Source organism: Trematomus bernacchii, unplaced genomic scaffold, assembly GCF_902827165.1.
Source record: "Trematomus bernacchii unplaced genomic scaffold, fTreBer1.1, whole genome shotgun sequence".
In the NCBI taxonomy this organism is placed as follows: domain Eukaryota; kingdom Metazoa; phylum Chordata; class Actinopteri; order Perciformes; family Nototheniidae; genus Trematomus; species Trematomus bernacchii.
The window spans coordinates 2,165,157-2,188,416 of NW_022987607.1; the positions used below are offsets into that span (position 1 = coordinate 2,165,157).

Below are 23,260 nucleotides of genomic sequence, written 5' to 3' on the forward strand. Positions count from 1 at the left end.
CTTTTTATCTGTGTTTTTAATTTTTGTTTTACTTTAATGTATGACACAAGTCAAATTCCTCGTACGTGTCAACCTACCTGCAAACCTGTTCCTGATACCAATACAGTCAATATATATGAAAGAAAATGGCTGCTGTGTGCTGGAAGCAGCCACAAAATATATCCATTAAGCAATTAGTTTGAACTTATTGATGTTGTTCACATGGAACTGTAGACAGCCGTATCAATGGGGGAAAAGAGCTGGTAAAGCATTGAAAGGTCGGCTTTTATTCCTCTTGTTCTCCTATTTTCTGTGTCATTTTATTATGGTTTTAAGTTTGTTTTGTAATGGAGCTGCATGGATGTTCCTTCACGTTGTATGTATGTAAACTGTACCGTGTTGTACTGTGTTTCTGTCTTAAATGAAAGATTTTTCAAGTGCAGATTCTACCTCCATTGCAGCACGTCATGAAAGGTTGTCAAATATATCCCAATCCAAATAAGCTATCTCCAAATTAGGGCTGTGCAATTAATCGTATTTTAATCGCAATTACGATTTTGGCCTGCCACAATTACGAAAACAACATAATCGAAAAAAACAATTATTTTGCTTTGCATATTTGATCTAATTAATTTTGGTCTCATTTATTTGTATTTATCATATTTTTATATGTTTAGTAGCTTGTGGAAGTGCGCTCCAAAATATTTGTTGATCTTTTTTATTGGTATTTATTATTTTGATATTATTTATTTAAATGTATAATTTATTTAATTTATTATTAGTTTTTCAGTTGAATTATACGTTCAGGGTAATCAACAGTTAAAAATATACTGTTCAAATTATTATTTGTATTTGTTTTAAAGTTCAATAAATTGATTTTTTCAAAGTCAATGAATAATCGTATTTAATAATCGTGATATCAATTATTGACCCAAATAATCGTGATTATGATTTTTGCCATAATCGCACAGCCCTACTCCAAATACTTCCTTTTGTGTCGTGCACATTTGGAGTACAGAACCAGGTTTTCAGTAACAAAAGCTGGTCCTTTGTCCTTGCGGTGTATTCAAGTGAATCCAGTAACCACTCCTTCAGGAATGAAGTGCAGTATCAGCCTACTAGCCTTTAAATCTCTGAAGGCCACCCAGCTAAAGAATGTGAATGTTAACTTCTACCGTACTTAACTTTGTTGATAAGTGTACCAAACTGAAATAAAAATCCACATCCATTGTGACCTCAGGTATCTCTAGAGCTGCCGGTGTGAGAGTGATAAGAGAATGTGCTTTGTGAAGAGAAATGTTTGTAGTTTGTGTGCATGGCAACTATCAATACTTAAGGTCCACTTACACTAGCTTTACAGTAAATATAAACTGTCTGTTGGGGTTTAAACTTCTCCAAGTCTTGCTACTTGATGGCACAACGCTCTCCTGAATGAACTTGAAGTGTCCTCAATGGTGAACAGTCTTGTAGTAAATGTAATTGGGGTATAATCTTCTCCATTAAACCACAAGTCTTGCAGAGAGCTACTTGATGGCACAATGTCTCCTGAATGAACGTAGTGTCCTCAATGATGAACAGTCTTAAGGTCAAAATGCCGAAGCGGTGTAAACAACTAAGTGCTGAGAAAACAGAGAGAAGCTTGCTTTGAGGTATTATGACGAGCACTAGCATGTTTCAGCTCGGGGAAATATTAGTCATTATCTCACCAGCTGAGAGAGAGAGCTGTGAGGAGAGATGGCAAAAGTACACACATCCTTTACTCGAGTAGAAGTACAGATACTCGTGTTTAAAATGGTAAAAGTAGAAGTACTGACTAAACTTCTTTACTCAAGTAAAAGTAAAGAGGGCTTTGAAATGTACTTCAGTAAAAAGTACCCATAACTAGCAGCTGTTTTAAAGAGTACCTGACCTCCCTTTATATTAATAGAACAATAATGTCATTGTTAGCTAATGAATGTTTCCATGCTGAACAACGGCAACATGACAACGTTTTCATTGGTCCCTCTTCTTTAGAGAAGACCAGGAAATGATGGATACACGGATCGTGTTCAAATCAATAGGCACGCAATGACTCTAAATAATAATGATCACGCCACCAAACACACATTCAAACTAAAGGAACCAGCCTGTTTGGAAAATGTGAGAAGTAGAAAGTACAGGTATTTGTGTTCAACATGTGAGAAGTAGAAAGTACAGGTATTTGGGTTCAACATGTAAGAAGTAGAAAGTACAGGTATTTGTGTTCAACATGTAAGAAGTAGAAAGTACAGGTATTTGTGTTCAAAATGTAAGAAGTAGAAAGTACAGGTATTTGTGTTCAACATGTAAGAAGTAGAAAGTTCAGGTATTTGTGTTCAAAATGTAAGAAGTAGAAAGTACAGGTATTTGGGTTCAAAATGTAAGAAGTAGAAAGTACAGGTATTTGGGTTCAAAATGTAAGAAGTAGAAAGTACAGGTATTTGGGTTCAAAATGTAAGAAGTAGAAAGTACAGGTATTTGTGTTCAAAATGTAAGAAGTAGAAAGTACAGGTATTTGTGTTCAACATGTAAGAAGTAGAAAGTACAGGTATTTGGGTTCAAAATGTAAGAAGTAGAAAGTAAACAGTTGTCAGAAAAATAAGTATTGGAGTAAAGTACTGATACCAGAAACATGTACTTAAGTACAGTAACAAAGTATTTGTACTGCACTACTTCCCACCTGTTTCTGAGTAGTTTCACCAGCTAACACTAATCAGTAAGGAAGCTACGATATGGTAATGATGGTCCTTTTTAAAAGCAACATGCTGAGGGAGCAAAGAGGATGACATGCACCAAAGGATTTGAGGCTGAAACGAGCCTCACGGTTTGTGCTTTTCTCCCTGAGGATGCATGAACACCAAATGAGGCGCAGCAGTGGTTAAACTGGGATGAAGTGTTACTTAAAAAGGTCAATCTGTGTGACAAATACCGTGTTTGTACTCTATCATATCAAGGCTGTTCTGGATCAGCAGATGTGTTCAGCCACTCCAGCGTGACGTTGGGATTCTCAAAAAGTCGATTGTTTCACCTTTTTGCATCAGGTCGTGTGAAATACAAATGATGTGCAATATATATATATATATATATATATATATATATATATATATATATATATATATATATATATATATATATATAATATATATATATACTTATACTTATACTTTTACTCAAGTACAAGATCTGAGTACTTAGATCTTGTACTTGAGTAAAAGTATAAGTACTCAGATCTTGTACTTGAGTAAAGTATGAGTACTTATACTTTTACTCAAGTACAAGACCTGAGTACTTCTACCTTTACTCAAGTACAAGATCTGAGTACTTCTACTTTTACTCAAGAACAAGACCTGAGTACTTCTACTTTTACTCAAGTACAAGATCTGAGTACTTCTACTTTTACTAAAGTACAAGATCTGAGTACTTCTACTTTTACTCAAGTACAAGATCTGAGTACTTCTACTTTTACTCAAGTACAAGATCTGAGTACTTCTACTTTTACTCAAGTGCAAGATCTGAGTACTTCTACTTTTACTCAAGTACAAGATCTGAGTACTTCTACTCAAGTACAAGATCTGAGTACTTTTACTCAAGTACAAGATCTGAGTACTTCTACTTTTACTCAAGAACAAGACCCGAGTACTTCTACTTTTACTCAAGAACAAGATCTGAGTACTTCTACTTTTACTCAAGAACAAGATCTGAGTACTTATACTTTTACTCAAGTACAAGATCTGAGTACTTCTACTTTTACTCAAGTACAAGACCTGAGTACTTCTACCTTTAGTCAAGTACAAGATCTGAGTACTTCTACTTTTACTCAAGAACAAGATCTGAGTACTTCTACTTTTACTCAAGTACAAGATCTGAGTACTTCTACTTTTACTCAAGTACAAGATCTGAGTACTTCTACTTTTACTCAAGTACAAGATCTGAGTACTTCTACTTTTACTCAAGTACAAGATCTGAGTACTTCTACTTTTACTCAAGTACAAGATCTGAGTACTTCTACTTTTACTCAAGTGCAAGATCTGAGTACTTCTACTTTTACTCAAGTACAAGATCTGAGTACTTCTACTTTTACTCAAGTACAAGATCTGAGTACTTCTACTTTTACTCAAGTACAAGATCTGAGTACTTCTACTTTTACTCAAGTACAAGACCCGAGTACTTCTACTTTTACTCAAGAACAAGATCTGAGTACTTCTACTTTTACTCAAGAACAAGACCTGAGTACTTCTACTTTTACTCAAGTACAAGATCTGAGTACTTCTACTTTTACTCAAGTACAAGACCTGAGTACTTCTACTTTTACTCAAGTACAAGATCTGAGTACTTCTACGTTTACTCAAGTACAAGATCTGAGTACTTCTACTTTTACTCAAGTACAAGATCTGAGTACTTCTACTTTTTTTCATGCATGCTTCTTAGTTAACATTAAGCAGTCTTCGGCTCTTTTCTGCTGTAACAAAGTACATTTCCTCTCTGAGGGACGAACAGAGGTATTCTGATTCTGATCCTGAATGCACTAACAGCATTCAAATGAAATTGACGACGGGTGTTGTTACAATCTGATTTGGATGCAGTCTAAATGCCACATGGAGAAAGTAGACTTACGTAACAGATATATAAAATGCATTTCAACCCACAAACCTCCCGACTGACACTCCTCACATTTCAAACCCTTCATGCTGTTGCACTTGGTTGCACACGAGAAAAGTGATGGACACAGTTGCATGGAGAATAAAGAGAGCTTGAGAAGGAAATGGTCCATATTTTCTATCCTTCACTCAACATGCCGACCCTCGGTATGAAAGGGGTTGGACTGTCTGAGAAAGAAAGAAAGAAAAGGGTCTGATGTTCACCCACGGATCTTAGGTTTTCAGGGAGTTTTGAAGCATGCTGGAAACACACTGCGACTTCAACTTTAACGATGTAAAGGACTAACTTGCATCAGACTTTGGAGGGAGAAGGCCACCAAAAGGCCACAGAGGGAGGAAGACCAAGAACTGCTGGTAAACTAAACATGGAAGCGATTAATAGCGTAATAAAATGACTTTTCAAATCTCATGCCATCTTTGCTGATCAGGCTATAGGTTGGCTCTAAAATATCTGTTTAGATAAATCTCTAAATTTGGATCATACTTAGGAGAAACAAGGTCACAGAGAGGGCAGCACTGCTCCATGTTTTCCGGGAGGAAGACCAAGAACTGCTATTAAACTAAACATGGAAGCGATTAATAGCGTAATAAAATGACTTTTCAAACTGAAAAAGTCTTCACAATCTTACTCCATCTTTGCTGATCAGACAACATGTTTGCAGTTAGTTTAGTTAAACCTCTTTAAAGTTCTTCAGACAGTTTCTTATTTGCATGTCTGGGTCATCTGTTTATCTCTCCGTATATATCCAGAGTGCTTCACAGCGAAACAAGCGCACCTATCTCTTAAGTTTTCTCCGCACACTATGAGCAACGAGTGATGAATCAAGCTACTCCTGTCCTGCTCTCTCACTATTCATTTCATTCACAAAACCCAAAATATCTCCGCCGCTGCCGATTGGCCAGGAGCGAGCGAACGGCGTGCTCTCAGCGACCAATGAGAGGCGAGTAGTATACTCTCTCTCTCTCTCTCTGGTTTCACGCTGCCTCTTTAACCCTCTCTTATTTCGGTTCTCTCTCTCTTTCCCTCAGTGCATTACAGCAGTCAAAACAATAAGGCAGAGAGAGGAGAGAGCGTAGAGACAAGTCTATATTTTAGAGAGAGAAGACAGCTGGACAACACCATCAAGCGACACTTTCAGAATGGATTTCACTCTCCCAAAACCCCCTCAGGAGTCGAGTCTTAAGTGGTGACTTAGTCTTGTCTCGCCCTTTAAATCCAACCATCTGTGTATTTTGTCCGCTGCTTTTAAACCTTCCAACTGTACGTCGCTTGCTCACAGGTGACGGGGAAAAGCACTCTAAAAAAATGAAACTTTATTGAGCGATTGATTGGCTGATTGACAGCTGATGTTTAACTGTGGGCCCCTGGGAAGGGAAGGGTCTGACGTCAGGACTAATTCAATATGACCCGATTCAATATTCACTTTGTTGTTTTCATCTGCAAATCTTTTTGTGGCACAGAGACACAACAGAAACACACATGAATCAATAATAGCAGTGATCCAGTGACTCTATGAACCCTGCGTGTGTGTGCGTGTGTGTGCGTGTAGGGTTGAATGGGTTTAAAGGGGGTTTTTGAGGTACAACACTGCCATCTATAGGTGTGTCTGTGAACTGCAGTCTGCCAACAGATTACATCATCGTGTTGAGAGCACTGATGTGTTTTTCTAACATGCTGAGAATCAGACAAAGAGAAGCAAGGATGGAGAGAGTTGTATTCTACACATGGAAGATACAAGTGAAACATTTAATAAAGTGTATTTGGACTTAATCTGATAAAACTGTGGATTTATTTCAGTTTTTTTTTACACATTTTAATGAATGGGAGAACATATTGGAATAATCAAAATAAGTAAAAAAAAAATGACTTCTGCTGAAAACTATTTCTCCAGATGTCATCTTTGATATTTAATTTGAATATAACCACAATTACGATATAACAATACACCATCATTCATCATAACTATCCTAAATAGTCCACAAGTACCTTCTTATGTAAATGAATTCTAATCAGGTCAGCCGAACCAGTGATGTCATCCGAAACTGCTTCCTCTGCTGTTGCTTCAGATTACATGTTTTTATCCAAAGGTTGCATACACTTCGTTACCATAGACTTGCCCACAGTACTCATTTGAGTTTAGGTATCTAGTCTAAGTATAAATCGACATATTGACTGGATGGACCCAACGACCTTCTGATTGGTGCTGCATTAACACAGTAAGTGACACCATTTCTTAAGTTATAGACAGACGTTTATCCATTAGAAGTTAGACCTGATCTTCTATTTCAAAATGTAGTTCACTATCAATAATGCCTTAGAGGTTTGGGTTTCAACAAAAGGGTTAGACATTTTTTGTGTTGATTATTGAATTCATTTAGGTCTTCATATATTCTTTCTATTTAGGAATTTGTATTAAATTACATATTCTGAGAATAGTCTTCAGCACTGAATCGATAGTCTTTGACCTCACGTTACACTGATTCTTTTTGTCTATTTTTAAAAAAGAAGTACATTTATCAGCCAAATGAAGGCAAAGAAATCAGCGCCGACAGTTGGGTTAGGGTTAGGGTTAACCCGACAGTTGGGTTAGGGTTAGGGTTGACCCTAACCCTAACCCAACAGTTGGCACAGTTTTAAATATCTTACAAGAATGAGGGTTAGGGTTAGGGGTTACGACAAAGAGGACAAACTGCTCTACTCAAGACGTTATATGTTCCATAACTGAAATAAAAACCTACATATGGGCTAAGAGACACTTTCAGCACCACTGAGTCTGAGTGTCTTTCGTCAAAACCACGTGACGACCAATTCAGAGAAAAGCAGATTCCCAGAAAGAGATGGGACACACTTTGACACAGTTTCTAAAACATCACAACAGAGGGATTCTGTCAGGTTGTGTGGGATCACACTGCCTCCTAGTGGTTACATCATATATTGATATATCACTTCACTGGCTTCCAGTAACTGCTAGAATCCACTTGAAGACACTGGTACTAGTGTGTACCATGCTGTGAATGGATCTGGCCCTTCCTACATCCAGGACATGGTTAAACCGTACACCCCAGCACGTGCACTCCGCTCTGCATCGGCCAGACGGCTCGCTGCACCCGCACTGCGAGGGGGACCCAAGTTCCCATCAGCAAAAACACGTGGGTTTGCTATCCTGGCTCCAAAATGGTGGAATGAGCTCCCCATTGACATCAGGACAGCAGAAAGCTTACATATCTTCCAGAGCAGACTGAAGACTCATCTCTTTCGACTCCGCTTCGAGCGATAGAAGCACTAACAAAGAATTGCTAACAAAGCACTTATATACTAACAAAGCACTGGCTTATCTAAAGCCAGTTGAGTAGCACTTGAAATGTTTTGGCTCTATGAAACCTGATGTACTTATATGATTCTGTTTTCTTCAAGTTTGTATCTTGTTGGTCGAATGCACTTATTGTAAGTCGCTTTGGATAAAAGCGTCAGCTAACTGCAATGTAATGTAATATATTGCAATAACCAGAATAGATCAATGTTATTTCTTAATTTTATCAAGCTTTTTATGTCTATTTAAGTGAAATGTCTCAAACTAAATCATGTAGCTGCGTTTCAACTGCACCATGGTTGTATTATTTATTTATACATCATTTAGAATCAGTAATATTTGTGTGACACAGATTCATTTTGTATTGTATAATAATGTTCATGTTAGAGGTCCCATGTCACGGCCATTTCTACTGATCATAATTCCATTGTTGAGGTATACTAGAATACATTTATATTGTTCAATGTTCCAAACTCACATTGGTTTCTCATACAGCATCTCTGTATAGTATGTGTATTCACTCTCTGTCCTAAACGGCTTGTTGGAGCTCCTGCCCCCCCCCACTCCCTGTGTGAGCCCATTGGCCGTCCGCGAGACAGCGAGACCCAGCCCGAACACACACACACACACACACACACACACACACGCAGCCTGGCTGGGAGTTTGTGTGTGTGCCCAGGCTGAGTTCCGCGGTGTCTCGCCGACCCCACACCAGTGAGCCAGCTCAGTGTCCCGCTCCTCGTGGACAAGTCTGCGGATTGGTCCAAACGTAACGGCTCCGCGGACGTGACGTAACGGCTCCGCAGATTGGTCCAAATGGACCAATCTGCGGCGCCGTTGCGTCACTATACCCGAAATACGTTCCAAAAAGTGAAAGAGAAATCCCCAACGAGGCGTTCTGGGGCAGCATAGACAGGTATTTTCTGTGTTAGAGTTTTACTCACTACAGGGTGTACTTTGAGGGTTTGTGACTCTGCACACCGTTTACATGCAGAAAAAGCTACATAACACACAAGGGGACGGGTAATAACCAGAAAAGCATGTCATGGGACCTTTAAAACTTTGTATTATTGTTTTTTACATCCGAAATAAATCTAATCAAATCAAAACAAAATAATGTAGGAAGTCATTGGTCTTTGTTTTGCATTGAGAACCATCAAATTCCATTGGCCTAAACTATGAAAATCAGATTTAAAGTTGTTTTTAAGATTACTGTATGCATGCTATAATATTATATTGATTCTTTGAAGACTATATCTTCAGATATCAACGTCTGCCGAGATACAAATGGAATAGCTGGTCCACCTTAAAAAGAGCCTGGGTTGTCACTTTGGGGAAAAACCTGTTTAATTTAGTTCAAGCAGTTTGGGCATTTAATTACTTTAATTAATAATTCAGTACATGGTAGGTCTTGCTCTAAAATGGGAGCTAATGGACGGTCGAATTGAACGACTCATGAGAGGCCACAAACTCAGGTGTCATGTTTCACATCATATGCATTATTCCAGGGAATTCTACACAAAGAAAGAGACAGGTTTATGTTCACTAAAATAGGATCAGCAGATGGCTCCAGTTCAGGTTTTGGAATCGATTATCAGGCGAGAAAAGTTGCATCTCTTGCAGCCGAGTCAAGACAAGACATGTGGGTTCTTTGCATTTTAAACGCTTTTAATCAACACTTCTTGAAACTCCAAATGATCAGTGTTTGTTGTGAAGGCTCCTATGTGACGACAACACGAAATGTCCTTTTTTTTTTTTTTTTAATACCAGGGACCGGTCAGAGGTCAAGAAATAGTCCCGTGTTGAGACAGCGACGCTCAGATTCTGCAGAAGGACACTTATTGACTCGAGGAGGGTATAAAAAAGATCTCCTCCACATACCTGAGTGTCAGTAAATCACATCGTCCAGGATGTCAAATAAAATATAGAAATCTCTTCCGTCCGTCGTTTTTTTCCTCCACGATATCCCCGTTTTTTTTGTCTCCAAAATGACTTGACTTCCAGATCAGCTGTTCACAGAATCGGCACATCCATGGGCAAATGGTCCAGTTCAAAGGAAGAGAAGAGGTCAGTGATGCCCTCCTCCTCCTCATTCAGACTCAGGATGTACTCCCCCCTGTCAATGGAGAACGCTGAGGGGGGGGTGAGGGTCACAAAACTCTGGGATTGGAGGGAGGTTTGCATGGGGGAGACAGGTGAGACTGCAGGTGAGTTTAGGGTCATTCCGGACGGCGTGTTGGAGATATTATCGAGTCCCGAGGTGCGGTTATCTTTGTCTGGAAAGATAAAGGGAGTGTGGATAAGGGGGTATAGGGGGAGAACACAGAGAGCGGTGAATGTTTAAATACGCAAAGCAAGTATGAGCAGAGTAGAAAGTAAATACAGAAACCCAAACCCTCTCTACAACATTTGTTCACATCGCTTTTAAGTCATACTCTGAACTCTTTTCTGATGGCTTTATTTTCTTTAATAGCATTCCCTGTCAAATTAAAGTTATCTAAAAACCTACGAATTTGAATGTAATGCTCCATACACTCAGTTCTGTGCTTTACCTCCTGTCTTTCTATGTCAGAGTACCCTTCACCTTTAAGAAGGCATCATGCCGACGAGGAAACAGTTTGAATACAATCACTCCGATATTTTTTTAAACAAATGTGAGCAGAGTAAGGCACGGCACGTTTATTTATATAGCACCTTTCAACACAAGGCAATTCAAAGTGCTTTACACAAATGGGTAGGACATGAGTGGCAAGTAAATACAGTATGGGAAACCCTCTCTACTCGACACAACATTTGTTCACATCGCTTTTAAAATCATACTCTTTTCTGATGGCCTTATTTCCATTTAAAGCATTTTCTGTCAAATGTAAGAGTAAGTACACTCCCTCAGTTCTGTGCTTTTCTATGTTAGAGTACCCTTCACCTTTAAAAAGGCACCATTTTCATCATACGATACGTTTGCACAGATGCCCTTAAACCAGTCTTTTAAGCCGTTAAAAAAGACTCACACTGCCTCCTAGTGGTTACATATATATTGCAATAACCAGAACGGATTCAACTGGAGGTGAAATGGTATGTTAAATCTGCAGAACAATAAAAACATATATAATACATTTGCACAGATTATTCCAAAGCCTTTAAAAAACCAGATGAGGAAAGTGTTTTGAGTACAATCACTCAGATATTTGTTGGCAATTAGTTTGCATCCAACATTGTTTTATGTTACCTTTCTCCATCGCCACTGGACAACTCAAAGTGTTTGCTGAGGTGAGCTCTGTGGGCAACATCTTCAAATATATCTCTCACATGTTCAGCTCATGCAGCTGAATCAAGGACTTCTCACTAATTTCAACCTGCGGCGATAGACCAGTTCACTCTTTCCCTCTCAAAAGCAGAGGCTTGAACATTTATTGAATTGCCATGATACCTTACACCAGGGGTGTCAAACTCAAGGCCCGGGGGCCAAATCCGGCCCGCGACTTCATTTTATGTGGCCCCACAAGAGCTTGCAAAGAATATAATATGTTTATGATACGGTTACTTGCTACTTTACAGAAGCACGTTGCCCATAAACGACATGTCCCACAATGCATCTCAGAATTTGACTTTTTTTGTACAAATATGCCTTTTTTCTTAGAATTAGCCTTTTTCTCATAAATAGATTTTTTTTTCAAAATGTCACTTCTCTTTTTCAAAATGTCACAATCAATGTTTTTCCAGAATGTGGCTTTTCTTTTAAAATCATATTGTGACATTCTTACGGAAGAGACTTGCAATTATTTGCTCTAGACTTCTGCTTTCAGACGTAGTTAATTATGAAGTTATATTAATTAATGATATAGTCTTAAAGTTACAACCGGCCCTTTGAGTGCAACCATAATGCTGATGTGGCCCGTGATGAAATTGAGTTAGACACCCCTGCCCTACACAATGGGATCATGACTGTTCTTTGTTAGTCAACTGCCTCTTTAAGAGTCTTAACTGCTTTTTACACCACTTCTCCTACTGTGGGTTGTAAGGTCATAACCAGTTAGACTTAAATATACACTTATTATTATAGTTATTATTTATCGGGGTTCGTAGTGTCGAATTCTAAGATCTAGATGTGTGTTTTATTACAATTACTATTCATTTTCGTGTTGTTCTTCATATGTCGTTTGTATCTTCTGTAAACTAACTTCAACATCAAATGCTTTTAAGGTCATTATTTGTGGTCTTTTTTTCCCGAAAACTCGCCCAAAAAGTCAATTAAACCATGAGAAATGTCCTGATTTTCCCAACGTCAATGGATATGCGCCTCCCTCTCAAATGTAATACGATAATACTTTAATGGTCAGATAAGGTCTGAAATTTGACTTGCATCACAGCAGCTCCGTGTGTAACATCAACAAAGACAAATATATATGCTATGAGACGGACGATCGGATGTTAAAGTGTCAGACTCACCTTTGGAAGACACCTGGACGAAAGGTGAATAAGGCACGAAGGGGAAGGAGGTCTTTCCGTTTGTGGAGGAGTGAAAGTAGTTCCCCGTAGCCCCCAAAGGGAGGGAGTTTTCAGAGCAGAGGAACGCCTCGATGGGACCCTGAGTGCTGCTGAGGTGAACCTGCAGACTCTGAGAGGAAGAGAAACAAAGGGCTTTTATTAAAGGTCTCCCATCATACTATTTTTAGGCATATATTATAAGTCTCAGATGTATACAAATATATAAAAAACATGTCTCTGAAGTTTTTGCTCAAAATAACAAACAGAAAAGTACTACAAATGTAGTTTTATGTTAGAAAAATATCACTCGGCTCCGGCTTGAGCTTCAATCTCAGGATCCATGTATCTGTGATCCTCTCCAGAATGGAAGTAGTCATCACATACAGAGCATCAACTAGTTCCTGAACAGTGTCCTTCACATGCTGATATCCAAGAGAGGGAGTTACACAGTCACAAGATGGAGGAATACCGGTTCTTCTAGGTACTCATACATCCTGTCATGAACAAAATACATGACAGGATGCATGAGTTTTTTCTCAAAATGTTGGCTTTTTTCTAGAAATCTCAAAATCCTGACTTTTTTTCTCAAGATTCTGACTTTTTCTCTAAAATTATGACTTTCTTAAAAACTGAAAATGATGACTTTCTCAAAATCTCAAAATGACTTTCTCAAAAATATGACTTTCTTAAAAACTGAAAATGATGACTTTCTCAAAAATATGACTTTTTCTCAAAAATATGACTTTTTCTCAAAAGTATAACTTTTTCTCAAAAGTATGACCTTTTCTAAAAATCTGAAAATTATGACTTTTTCTCAAAAAACTGAAAATTATGAATTTGTCTCAAAAATCTGACTTTTCTCAAAAATCTGACTTTCTCAAAATCTCAAAATTCGTACTTTTTCTGAATACTTAAAAATGTTAATAATCCCTCGTCCCCGGCTTGAGCTTCAATCTCAGGATCCATGTATCTGTGATCCTCTCCAGAATGGAAGTAGTCATCACATACAGAGCATCAACTAGTTCCTGAACAGTGTCCTTCACATGCTGATATCCAAGAGAGGGAGTTACACAGTCACAAGATGGAGGAATAGAAAGCAGTATTCAATGTTTACTTCAGATTAGCTCCACGTCAGAAATGAGCATGCTTGTCATATGTCTATCTCCATAGAGGCTGAATCATCATGTTCATCACATAGCTATCATATGCCTCAAACAGTCCTGATGCTCTTCTAGGTAATCATACATCCTGTCATGTTCACAGCTACAGTTGGGATACCTTTGTTATCATGTTACTCTCATATTGGAAGAGGACATTCAGGATTTTCCCATCATTTTATTAAGAAAAGACACATGTGATGGAGTGATTTTGCTGATGTTTGTACCTCCTCTGGGTGGGGAACCTCCAGTTTTGTCTCAGCTGGAGCTCTGATCACGATCACAGTCTGTTCCTTCAGGCTGGGAATCTGTTGGACGTCCTCGTAGGTCAGATAGGCAAACGTGGTCCTCAAGGTTAAGGAATATAATGGACCTGGAGGAGTTTGTGCACAGCAGAGGATACATTTAATAACTAAAGTACATAATGGAAAACAGATTAGAGTAATGTAGAGAAATGAGAGTGTACAGTACAAGAAAAACGCTGTTGGTTTGGATTGGCATTTAGACAAACTACTAACAATGCCTTTGTTACAAGATACTCGTTTTATTTTTTTAATTTAGTCAACATATCCGGGATGCTGAGTCTATTGAACTTTTTAAATCTCAGCTAAAAACTCACCTCTTTGAACTGGCTTTTAATACTAGTTGAACATAACATTTTTACATTTATATGTGTTTTTATATGTTTCTAGTTATTGTGCTTTGTATCATGTTTTTAAATATCGTTTTATTATTTTATTTTTAGGGCTGTCAGTCGATTAAAATAGTTAATCGCATGATGTCCAAAGTTAATCACAAAATAATTGCACATTTTGTATCTGTTCTAAATGTACCTTAGAGGAATATTTTTCAAGTTTGTAATACTCTTATCAACATACGAGTGGACAAATATGCTTTATGCAAATGTTTGTTTATTATCATTTGAACAATGACAAATATTCTCCTGAATGACAGAACTGACAAATATGTAGTTGTCAGTTGTATCTTTAAAACAACAAAATTAAATAATTTATATTCTTAGAAGTTTTTATTTATTTAAAGCTCATTTTTTTATCAATTATATTGCATGTTGATATGGTAAATGATGTTGTGCAGCTTGGTAATTGTGTCATTAGTTATGAAATAAAAAGTTGTTGACAAAGTTATGTAGTGATAGTTGACTAAAGTAACATTTGGTAACAACAACAACAACAGCACAAATTGAAGCTGAATTTCAAAGTAAAGGATATTTCTGAGTGCTCTGGTCCTCATAGAGCCGGTGGACCTGCCTCCTGCAGCTGAGGATCAACTCGTCCAGGATCCTCTCCTGCTCCACCAGATCCTTCAGCTCCACATCTGCTGCTGAGTTCACCTCACCCCCCCCTATACACACACACACACACACACACACACACACACACACACATCAGTCCAGAAACACACACACATCAGCACAGAAACACACACATCAGCACACACACATCAGTACAGGTACTGTACAGAAACACACACACACACACACACACACACACACACCAGTCCAGAAACACACATCCAGAAACACACACACATCAGCACAGAAACACACATCAGCACACACACACATCAGCACAGAAACACACACACACATCAGTACAGGTACACAAACATCAGTACAGAAACACACACCCACACACCAGTACAGAAACACACACACATCAGCACAGAAACACACACACACATCAGTACAGGTACACAAACATCAGTACAGAAACACACACCCACACACCAGTACAGAAACACACACACACCAGTACAGAAACACACACATACAGAAACACACACACCAGTACAGAAACACACACCCACACACCAGTACAGAAACACACACACGTACAGAAACACACACGTACAGAAACACACACGTACAGAAACACACACACGTACAGAAACACACACACCCACACACCAGTACAGAAACACACACACGTACAGAAACACACACACACCAGTACAGAAACACACAGATACAGAAACACACACACGTACAGAAAACACACACACACACCCACACACCAGTACAGAAACACACACACGTACAGAAACACACACACACCAGTACAGAAACACACAGATACAGAAACACACAGATACAGAAACACACACACACACTGCCACTCATACTCACAACCACTCGATGTAGTTCTTGGACTTCTTCTTGATGAGTTTGACCCCCTCCAGGACGTTGGTGACGTCGTAGAGGCGTCTCTTCGGGGCGTTGAGCTCGTGGGCGACGAAGTTCAGATCCACGACGCCGTCATGAGAGCGCCTCATGATGTCTGCAAACCTCCGCGTCAACAAACCCAGAGACGTTTCAAAACGAGATTTCTCGCATATCGACCGGCGGGCTACGGGACTGGTGGAGGGAGCTGGGGAGAAAACAGGAGACATTTATTTGAGATGCTTCCTTTTTAAGAATCTACATGTCTATAAAAGGATACTCAGAGTGTTGACAGAGAGCAAGACAAGAGTTTGGAGAGCAGACTGTTACTCGATAATAAGACACACTTTCGTCTTAGCACGACACTTTATTTCAGCACACCGCCATCTTCGGATATCACATACAACACGTAACACTTCACAACATCCGGTAACACTTCCGGTTCTTCACAATAAAACTCCCAAGTGAACACATTAAACAGAAACAGAAATAGTGCATGTAAGTTAACACATACCTTAGGGGAAAGTTATGGCGGAAATATGGCGAGAGAAAAAGGGAAGTGTACAGGTATTGGGAATCATCAGAGAAGAATATATATAAATGCTACTTTGGAAAACTTTCCACACGAGACTACAAGTACTTAACAATATATAATGAATAGTGGTGCTGGAAAGTGCACATACAAAATATCTCAATCGATTTTAAGCGCAATTTCTCACACAGAGACCGGCGGGAAAACAGGTGACATTTTAGTTTTTATTTGAGATGCTACTTCTTAAAAAGATTTCTAAAATGGATACTCAACGTAAGACATGTTTGGAGTCTATTTAGGTCCAGACTGTTGACTGTGACAGAGACGAGACAGAGTTTGGAGAACATACTTGAAGGAAAAGTTATGGAAAGGTATAAGAGATAATCATAATCCAGCAGTTCACTGGAAATATGGCGAGAAAACCTCTGGGAGGTGATGGGTACTTCCAGAAAAACTGAGAAAAATAAATATAAATCCAACTTTTGAAAACTCTAAACACAAGACTACAAGTCAGCGTTTCCGCCAGGGGGGGCGTCTTGCCGTCGTTTGACGCCCTTATTCAGCTCGGGACGCCCTGAACTCGTCCAAAAATTGTAATAATCCGAGAGAAGATCGGGAGTTTTTATCGCTTGAAATGACGAAAAGGAAAAAGGACATCCCTCTGTTGGAGGGGCAAAGGAGTCTGGTGGGATTCTTTTCGGAGTATTGAAGATCGTTTCCCCGACATCGGCGGTGCCTGCCACAGGACAACACGGAACGTGCGCGATTTGGACGCGATGAGCGGTGCTAGTAGAGCACGCGCGTGAGCTGCGAGCACCAGAGCCTCGCAGCGGAGAAACTGAGGCTCCGTGGTAAACTGTGGTAACATGAAGAGCCGTTTGGGAGCCGGCGCTTTAAGAGAGCCGAGCCAAATGATCCGGCTCACTAACGTAAAAAGACAGTATCAATAAGGGACGGCTCAAGTCAAAATTCACCCGCTCTCGGGGTGGACGCCCTCTCAGCCCTGGTCTGGCGTAAACACTGCTTTATTGATTACTCTCTTATCTACTCTGGCATACGGAGGGTTCACTGGACCATCCTTTACGAAAAGAATAGAGATAATGCCTTCCCACAATTCATTGCGGCTGGATCCATTGAACCGTTGCGTGTCAAAACAACTGGTGTCCAATAATTACACTGCTCGATTCCTCTCCTAATTACTTGTGAACTTATACTACAATGCCTTGACCTCATGACATACGAGTGGTGCAGGAATGAGTCCTAAAACCTGGAAATGAGTTAGCATTGAACCACACACACACAGTGCCCTTCTCTTGCAAGTCTTTTTGAACAGGTTTCCGGTTAGATACCTGAAATAAGGTCTGTGGTAAACACAAGTTGAAGACATAAAGTAGGTCAGTAAATACCCCATTAGTAAATGTCCCACGCTTCTATGTGACCTAAAATGGAGGCTGCTTCTTGCCATGCGAAGTTCTGGGTTTGCCTGCAAAGTACGTCATCGCTGCGCCACTCTATTTTTGACGAAGGTTACGAAAAAGCCCTTAAAACAGAAAACATTTAATTTTATCGTTCATTTCTTCATATTTTTGCTTTTATTGCAATTGTTTATGCATTTTAAAATCAATTGAAATTGCTCTTTTTAACTTAAATGCAGATGCAGCATAATGGGACTTTGGCAGAATTCAAATTGAGGATGTGGCGCAGTGGGAAAGTGCATTGATCTTCAGATCAGAGGAGCACTGGTTCAATACCCACTGCAATCAGCATGTAATTGTGTCCCTGGGAAAGACACTTTACTGTTTGCTGTCATGTATTGTTGACAGTTATGTTTAGTGTTTCCTTCTGTTCTGTTATAACACCTTGTGCAGAATTTTTTGGCAATACTATGTTTAAAATGTGCTCATGCCAATAAAGCCCCTTTGTATTGTATGGTAATGTCAAGTCCCCCAGGTTATTTATCATGGTTCCTACAAAGTTTGAGTCACATGACAGTTTGAGACCCCGTTGGTCGCAGAGGACTAGAACATTGGCTATTAAATCAAAAATAAATAAAGTAATGAATGTACAAAGGCTACTTGTTGGTTATCTGTCGCTACTTTTTAATAGCGGGTAGCTGGCTCCTCCACATGAACTTTTTAATTTTTCCAAATAACAAACATTAATCCTAAGGGTTAGGGTTATTTCATACAAAAAAAGCGCGGATTTCGAGTCTGAAAAAAACTAAAAAAAAGTGGCGACAGATAACCCACAAGTACCGTAAAAGTCTGCAGTCAGCATGTCGTGGTGTCCCTGTGCAAGACACTTGAACACACCAACATTGCACATTTTGCAGCTAACAATTGACATGTGTATGACAAATGTAATGTCAAGTTCCCCAGGTTATTTATCATGGTTCCCACAAAGTTTGAGTCACATGACAGTTTGAGACAAAAATACAGACTGGTATCAAACACGTTGGTCGCAGAGGACTAGAACATTGGCTATTAAAAACTAAAACAAGAAAGTAATGAATGTACAAAGGCTACTTGTGCTTGGTACTTGTATCTGTCACTACTTTTTAATAGCGAAATTGCACATTTTGCAGCTAACAATTGACATGATGTAATGTTAAGTAATGTCAAGTTCCCCAGGTTATTTATCATGGTTTCCACACAGTTTGAGTCACATGACAGTTTGACACAAAAACCTGCAGAAGTACAGGCTGGTATCAAACACGTTGGTCGCATTGGACTAGAACATTGGCTATTAAAAACAAAAACAAGAAAGCAATGAATGTACAAAGGGTACTCGTGAGTTATCTGTCGCTACTTTGTAATAGTCAGCATGTCATTGTGTCCCTGGGCAAGACACTTAAACACACCAAAATTGCACATTTTGCAGCTAACAATTGACATGATGTAATGTAATGTCAAGTTCCCCAGGTTATTTATCATGGTAACCACAAAGTTTGAGTCACATGACAGTTTGAGACAAAAATACAGACTGGTATCGTTGGTCGCAGAGGACAAGAACATTGGCTATTAATTAATAAATAAAGTCATTAATGTACAAAGTCTTACCCTTTCCTCCTGTTTGGGACAGAGGAGCCACCAGTTGTTTGGATTTGGAGGTCCTGTCTCCATCCTGAAGGTCCTGGGTTTCTCCTGCTTCCAGCTCCAGCCTTCTTTTTACCTGAAAGACAACAAAAAAAACATGCTTTAAAAATTGCAATTTTAGACAAACATCTGATTCATCAATCAATGGTTTCAAGGCAGCCATTTTATTCAAAATACAGTAAAAAACAAGTGATTGTATTGACTTGTGACTGAACATGCATGTAGTTGGAAGCATTGTGCATGTTTCTGCATTATATTATATGTTTAAATATTCACCTGGAGCTGGTTAATGGTGGTTTTAAAAGGAGTGTCATTACCTGGGACAGCAGCTAGCTTCTTTCTGCTGTGTTTAGCTAGTTGGAGCAACATTTCCCCATCCCCCTCCCCACGCTCACCAAAAGGCCTAGCATTAGTTTGCTCGTGGACAGAATTAAACCAGTTAATTCAGTGAGTTTCTTACCAGTGTGTTCACAGAGAGACTCGGTGTTTTAAAGCACTGTCAGCCTGTGCAGCATTAATAGCGCAAAGTGTGCAAAAAGTATGTTCCGACAAGGCGCGGTGTGATGCCTCAAAGGTAAAATGACTGTCAAGCTACCGGAAATACAGAAATAGAGCCATGGCTGCAATGAGTCACTTTCAAAATAAAAGCAGTATTTATATTGAAATAGAAATATAGGGCAGTTTTCATGGGGAAATGTATGGAGCTATATCAGGGTCATGAAAAATACAATGATGTATTCAAAATAAAAATAAGTATTTGAAATAATTACTCAGGTTGAATATTATTTTTGATTCAGTTCAGCAAAGGGTGTTATAGTCTGTGTTGTTGTTGTGGGGTGTGTGTGTGTGTGTGTGTGTGTGTGTGTGTGTGTGTGTGTGTGTGTGTGTGTGTGTGTGTGTGTGTGTGTGTGTGTGTGTGCCATCAGGGATTTTGGGCCCCATGAAAAGATAATCAGATTGCTTAATTAAATATTTTTTTCTTAATGTTCTAAAATTGTTTGGGCCCCTGTCAGTCACGGGCCCTTAGAATCGTCCTAACTTTTCACCCCCTTACGGCGCCCCTGTGTGTGTGTGTGTGTGTGTGTGTATGTGTGTGTGTGTGTGTGTGTGTGTGTGTGTGTGTGTGTGTGTGTGTGTGTGTGTGTGTGTGTGTGTGTGTGTCTACTGGGCTCTGTGGTGGTTGTATAGTCTGACCGCTGCAGGAAGGAAGGACCTGCGGTATCTCTCCGTGAGGCAGCGGGGGATGGCGTCAGGTCCACCAGAACAACCTGCTGGCTCGTTGCGGATACGTAAATGACATGTAATGTAATTTCACATTCTAGCACAGTGTATTGCTCTTATACCGCGATTGTTGCCAACTACGATGCTCAACAGCTCACTTAACAGAACTTTGACGCTGGTATCAGTTTGGTTTCCCACCAATCACGGGAGTATTGTTTGTGTATAGAAAGTGTTGAGTTATATTTCTCGCGCTACCTAACATCCATGAAGGCAACATGACAGAGGGAGGCCAAACTACTCGCTGGTAAGCCCCGCCCCCCCCAAGCAACATCAGGGCCAAAAGTTTGTAGGTTGGACCACATGTAAAATAAAATGTCAGATTTTAGGGGAATAAACACGACAATTTCTATTTTCTGCTACTGTATAGTCCACTTGCTTGTTACTGATATTACTGCAATGCTTTATTTATTTTGTATGTGTGCATTATTCATTAACACACATCATAATAAATCAGATAATACATGTTTTTGTATATTAATCAAATCCAGTCCATGAATACATTAAAGCATATGATATAATCTGTATTATTCTGCATTAATTGGATTAACACACCCTTTGCATGGCCTTAATCCAATGGGTGTCAGGTGGTAATATTATGTTGTATTAAGCAGCACAGTTGTTTTAGTCACAGGTGTTTAACCAACCAGAAAAACAACATCTTCCCATCACCTATAGCCTATAATACCTTTTTCCTGTCAAGCATTCATCTTTATTTTGAAGAACGGTTTTGCACTTCCGGTAACAACAATGGTAGCCTCCGCGTGCTTGATGTAGCTAAATGAAGTTGCATTTCGGGTTACAAATGGTGCTAATGTCACTAAAATCACATACATCCTCCTCACCTAGTGTCACTATTTGATAAGAAGCTAGATAACGCTTAATGTTACCCAGCTTGTAACATCATTTGAATAAAATAAGCCTATCGAGAGCGACAACCTCCGACATTTTGACTAATAAACACGACCAAATGCATGATAAAAGGGTAATATTAAGTCTGTTAATGTACAAAATATCTTCCAGGTTACTACGGACAGCTGCTAAGGAATTAGATGTGTACCCACAACAACATAGCATATCAGCTTTCCATCTACTCTCCAAAACGACCCCAGATCCCCTTTTAAATTCCGCATAACGTACCTTAAATTGTTCCTTCTTCAATGTCTGCACTATCCCGGTTATTGTTGACAATCCGGGGGGTTGTTAGGTCATTTGGACCGTCAATCGGCTTGTGGAAAATAGGTTTAATGTCGACGGTGCTACCGATGTAGGACGAAGAAGAAGATCCGGTCGATCTATTCTCGGAACACTCCGCGTTAATATCCACCGAAAACCCGTTTCTCATGTTGTCCCGTTTTGCTTCCACTTTAATCATTTCAAACGATTCTAGAATATATATCCAGCTATCCATGTCCTTCTCATTCATTATTCTTCACAAACTATGTTAATAAATATGGTTTCTAGCCGATATCTGACACGGAGAGAGGATATTACGCGCGAAATTTAAGATTTCCCGGGAATTATTTTTGAATCAGATTTGCATGTATGCTGCTATTGGCTGTCACGCTGTGTGGACCTGTGACGTAACGTTAGCCGACCAATAGCAACACAGCTACTGGATTCTTCACAAAGGAAGTCTGTTCGTCTGTTTTCATCATGGATGTATAATAAGAACGGTTTTCATGATTGAAATAATAATAATAATTTATAAATGTAATTATTTAATGTAGTTTTCAGGGACTAAAGATAGACAAGACAGTATATGATGATCTGAATGACTTTTTCTGGGGTGGAAAGAGATATAAAGCTGTATATGGAATCATCTCTTTTTGGTCAATTAAATGTGTTGTACAAGTGACGGTGGATTAAAACATTTTAGACTTTTCTCTGCTTTTAATTTCCAAACCCCTGCCTCCAGCTCTGAGCTCTCTGAGAAACCAGATCCTCAATGAACCCGCAGTGAGGAGCTTCGTCTGAACTATTCACCTGCTGCCTTGAACTATGTGCAAAATCCTCTGTGATTTTTCATTTGTTGTATTCCTTAAAGGGGACCTATCATGCAAAATGCACCTTTGTACGTCTTTTCTACATGAATATGTGTCCCCGGTGTTCCAGGGAACTCACCAAGTGTCAGAAAACACAACCCTCTCTATTTTCCTCCATACCCAAATCTCTAAAAAAGGGGCTGTAACGGATCTGATAAAAACTGATCCAGATTTGAACACTGTCCTGACGTCAGGACGGTGGCGCTACGGCTATTGGGCCAACTCCACCAATCAGGAGGAGACAGCCACGGCCATTGCCGTTCGAAAGCGCTGGAGACGCTGTAGTGCATATGCCAGGCCTGTAGGTGGTGCTGTTCTCACTGAATCTGCCCTTGGAAAAACAGAGCTAAAAAATGTCAAATTGAGCAAAATGAGGCATGGCTAAAATGCATGATCTGTTTGGTATTTTGAAAAAATATATATATAAATATGCCTTATATAGTTATGGTCCTACACTATATTATTCAAATATAGCATGATAGGTCCACTTTAAATCTCTGTGACACGTTGTAGCTTCAAAGAA

General features: G+C 39.3%; 1 protein-coding gene across 3 annotated transcripts; it reads right to left on the minus strand.

The window, feature by feature from the left end:
• Positions 1-9,693: 9,693 nt before the first annotated feature.
• Positions 9,694-22,090, minus strand: LOC117482806 (transcription factor E2F3-like). Of its 3 annotated transcripts, none has more exons than XM_034130995.1 (7): positions 21,833-22,090; positions 19,379-19,490; positions 15,755-15,995; positions 14,838-14,969; positions 13,836-13,950; positions 12,413-12,581; positions 9,694-10,242 (listed from the first exon to the last, which is right to left on the minus strand). In XM_034130995.1, exons 3-7 carry the CDS (start codon positions 15,898-15,900, stop codon positions 9,980-9,982), a joined length of 825 nt encoding a protein of 274 aa, XP_033986886.1. In that variant the 5' UTR covers positions 15,901-15,995; positions 19,379-19,490; positions 21,833-22,090; the 3' UTR covers positions 9,694-9,979. The 3 variants fall into 3 exon arrangements, with proteins under 3 accessions (XP_033986886.1, XP_033986885.1, XP_033986887.1); XM_034130994.1 differs by lacking the exon at positions 21,833-22,090 and adding an exon at positions 19,875-20,020; XM_034130996.1 differs by lacking the exons at positions 19,379-19,490; positions 21,833-22,090 and adding an exon at positions 16,135-16,153.
• Positions 22,091-23,260: the final 1,170 nt, after the last annotated feature.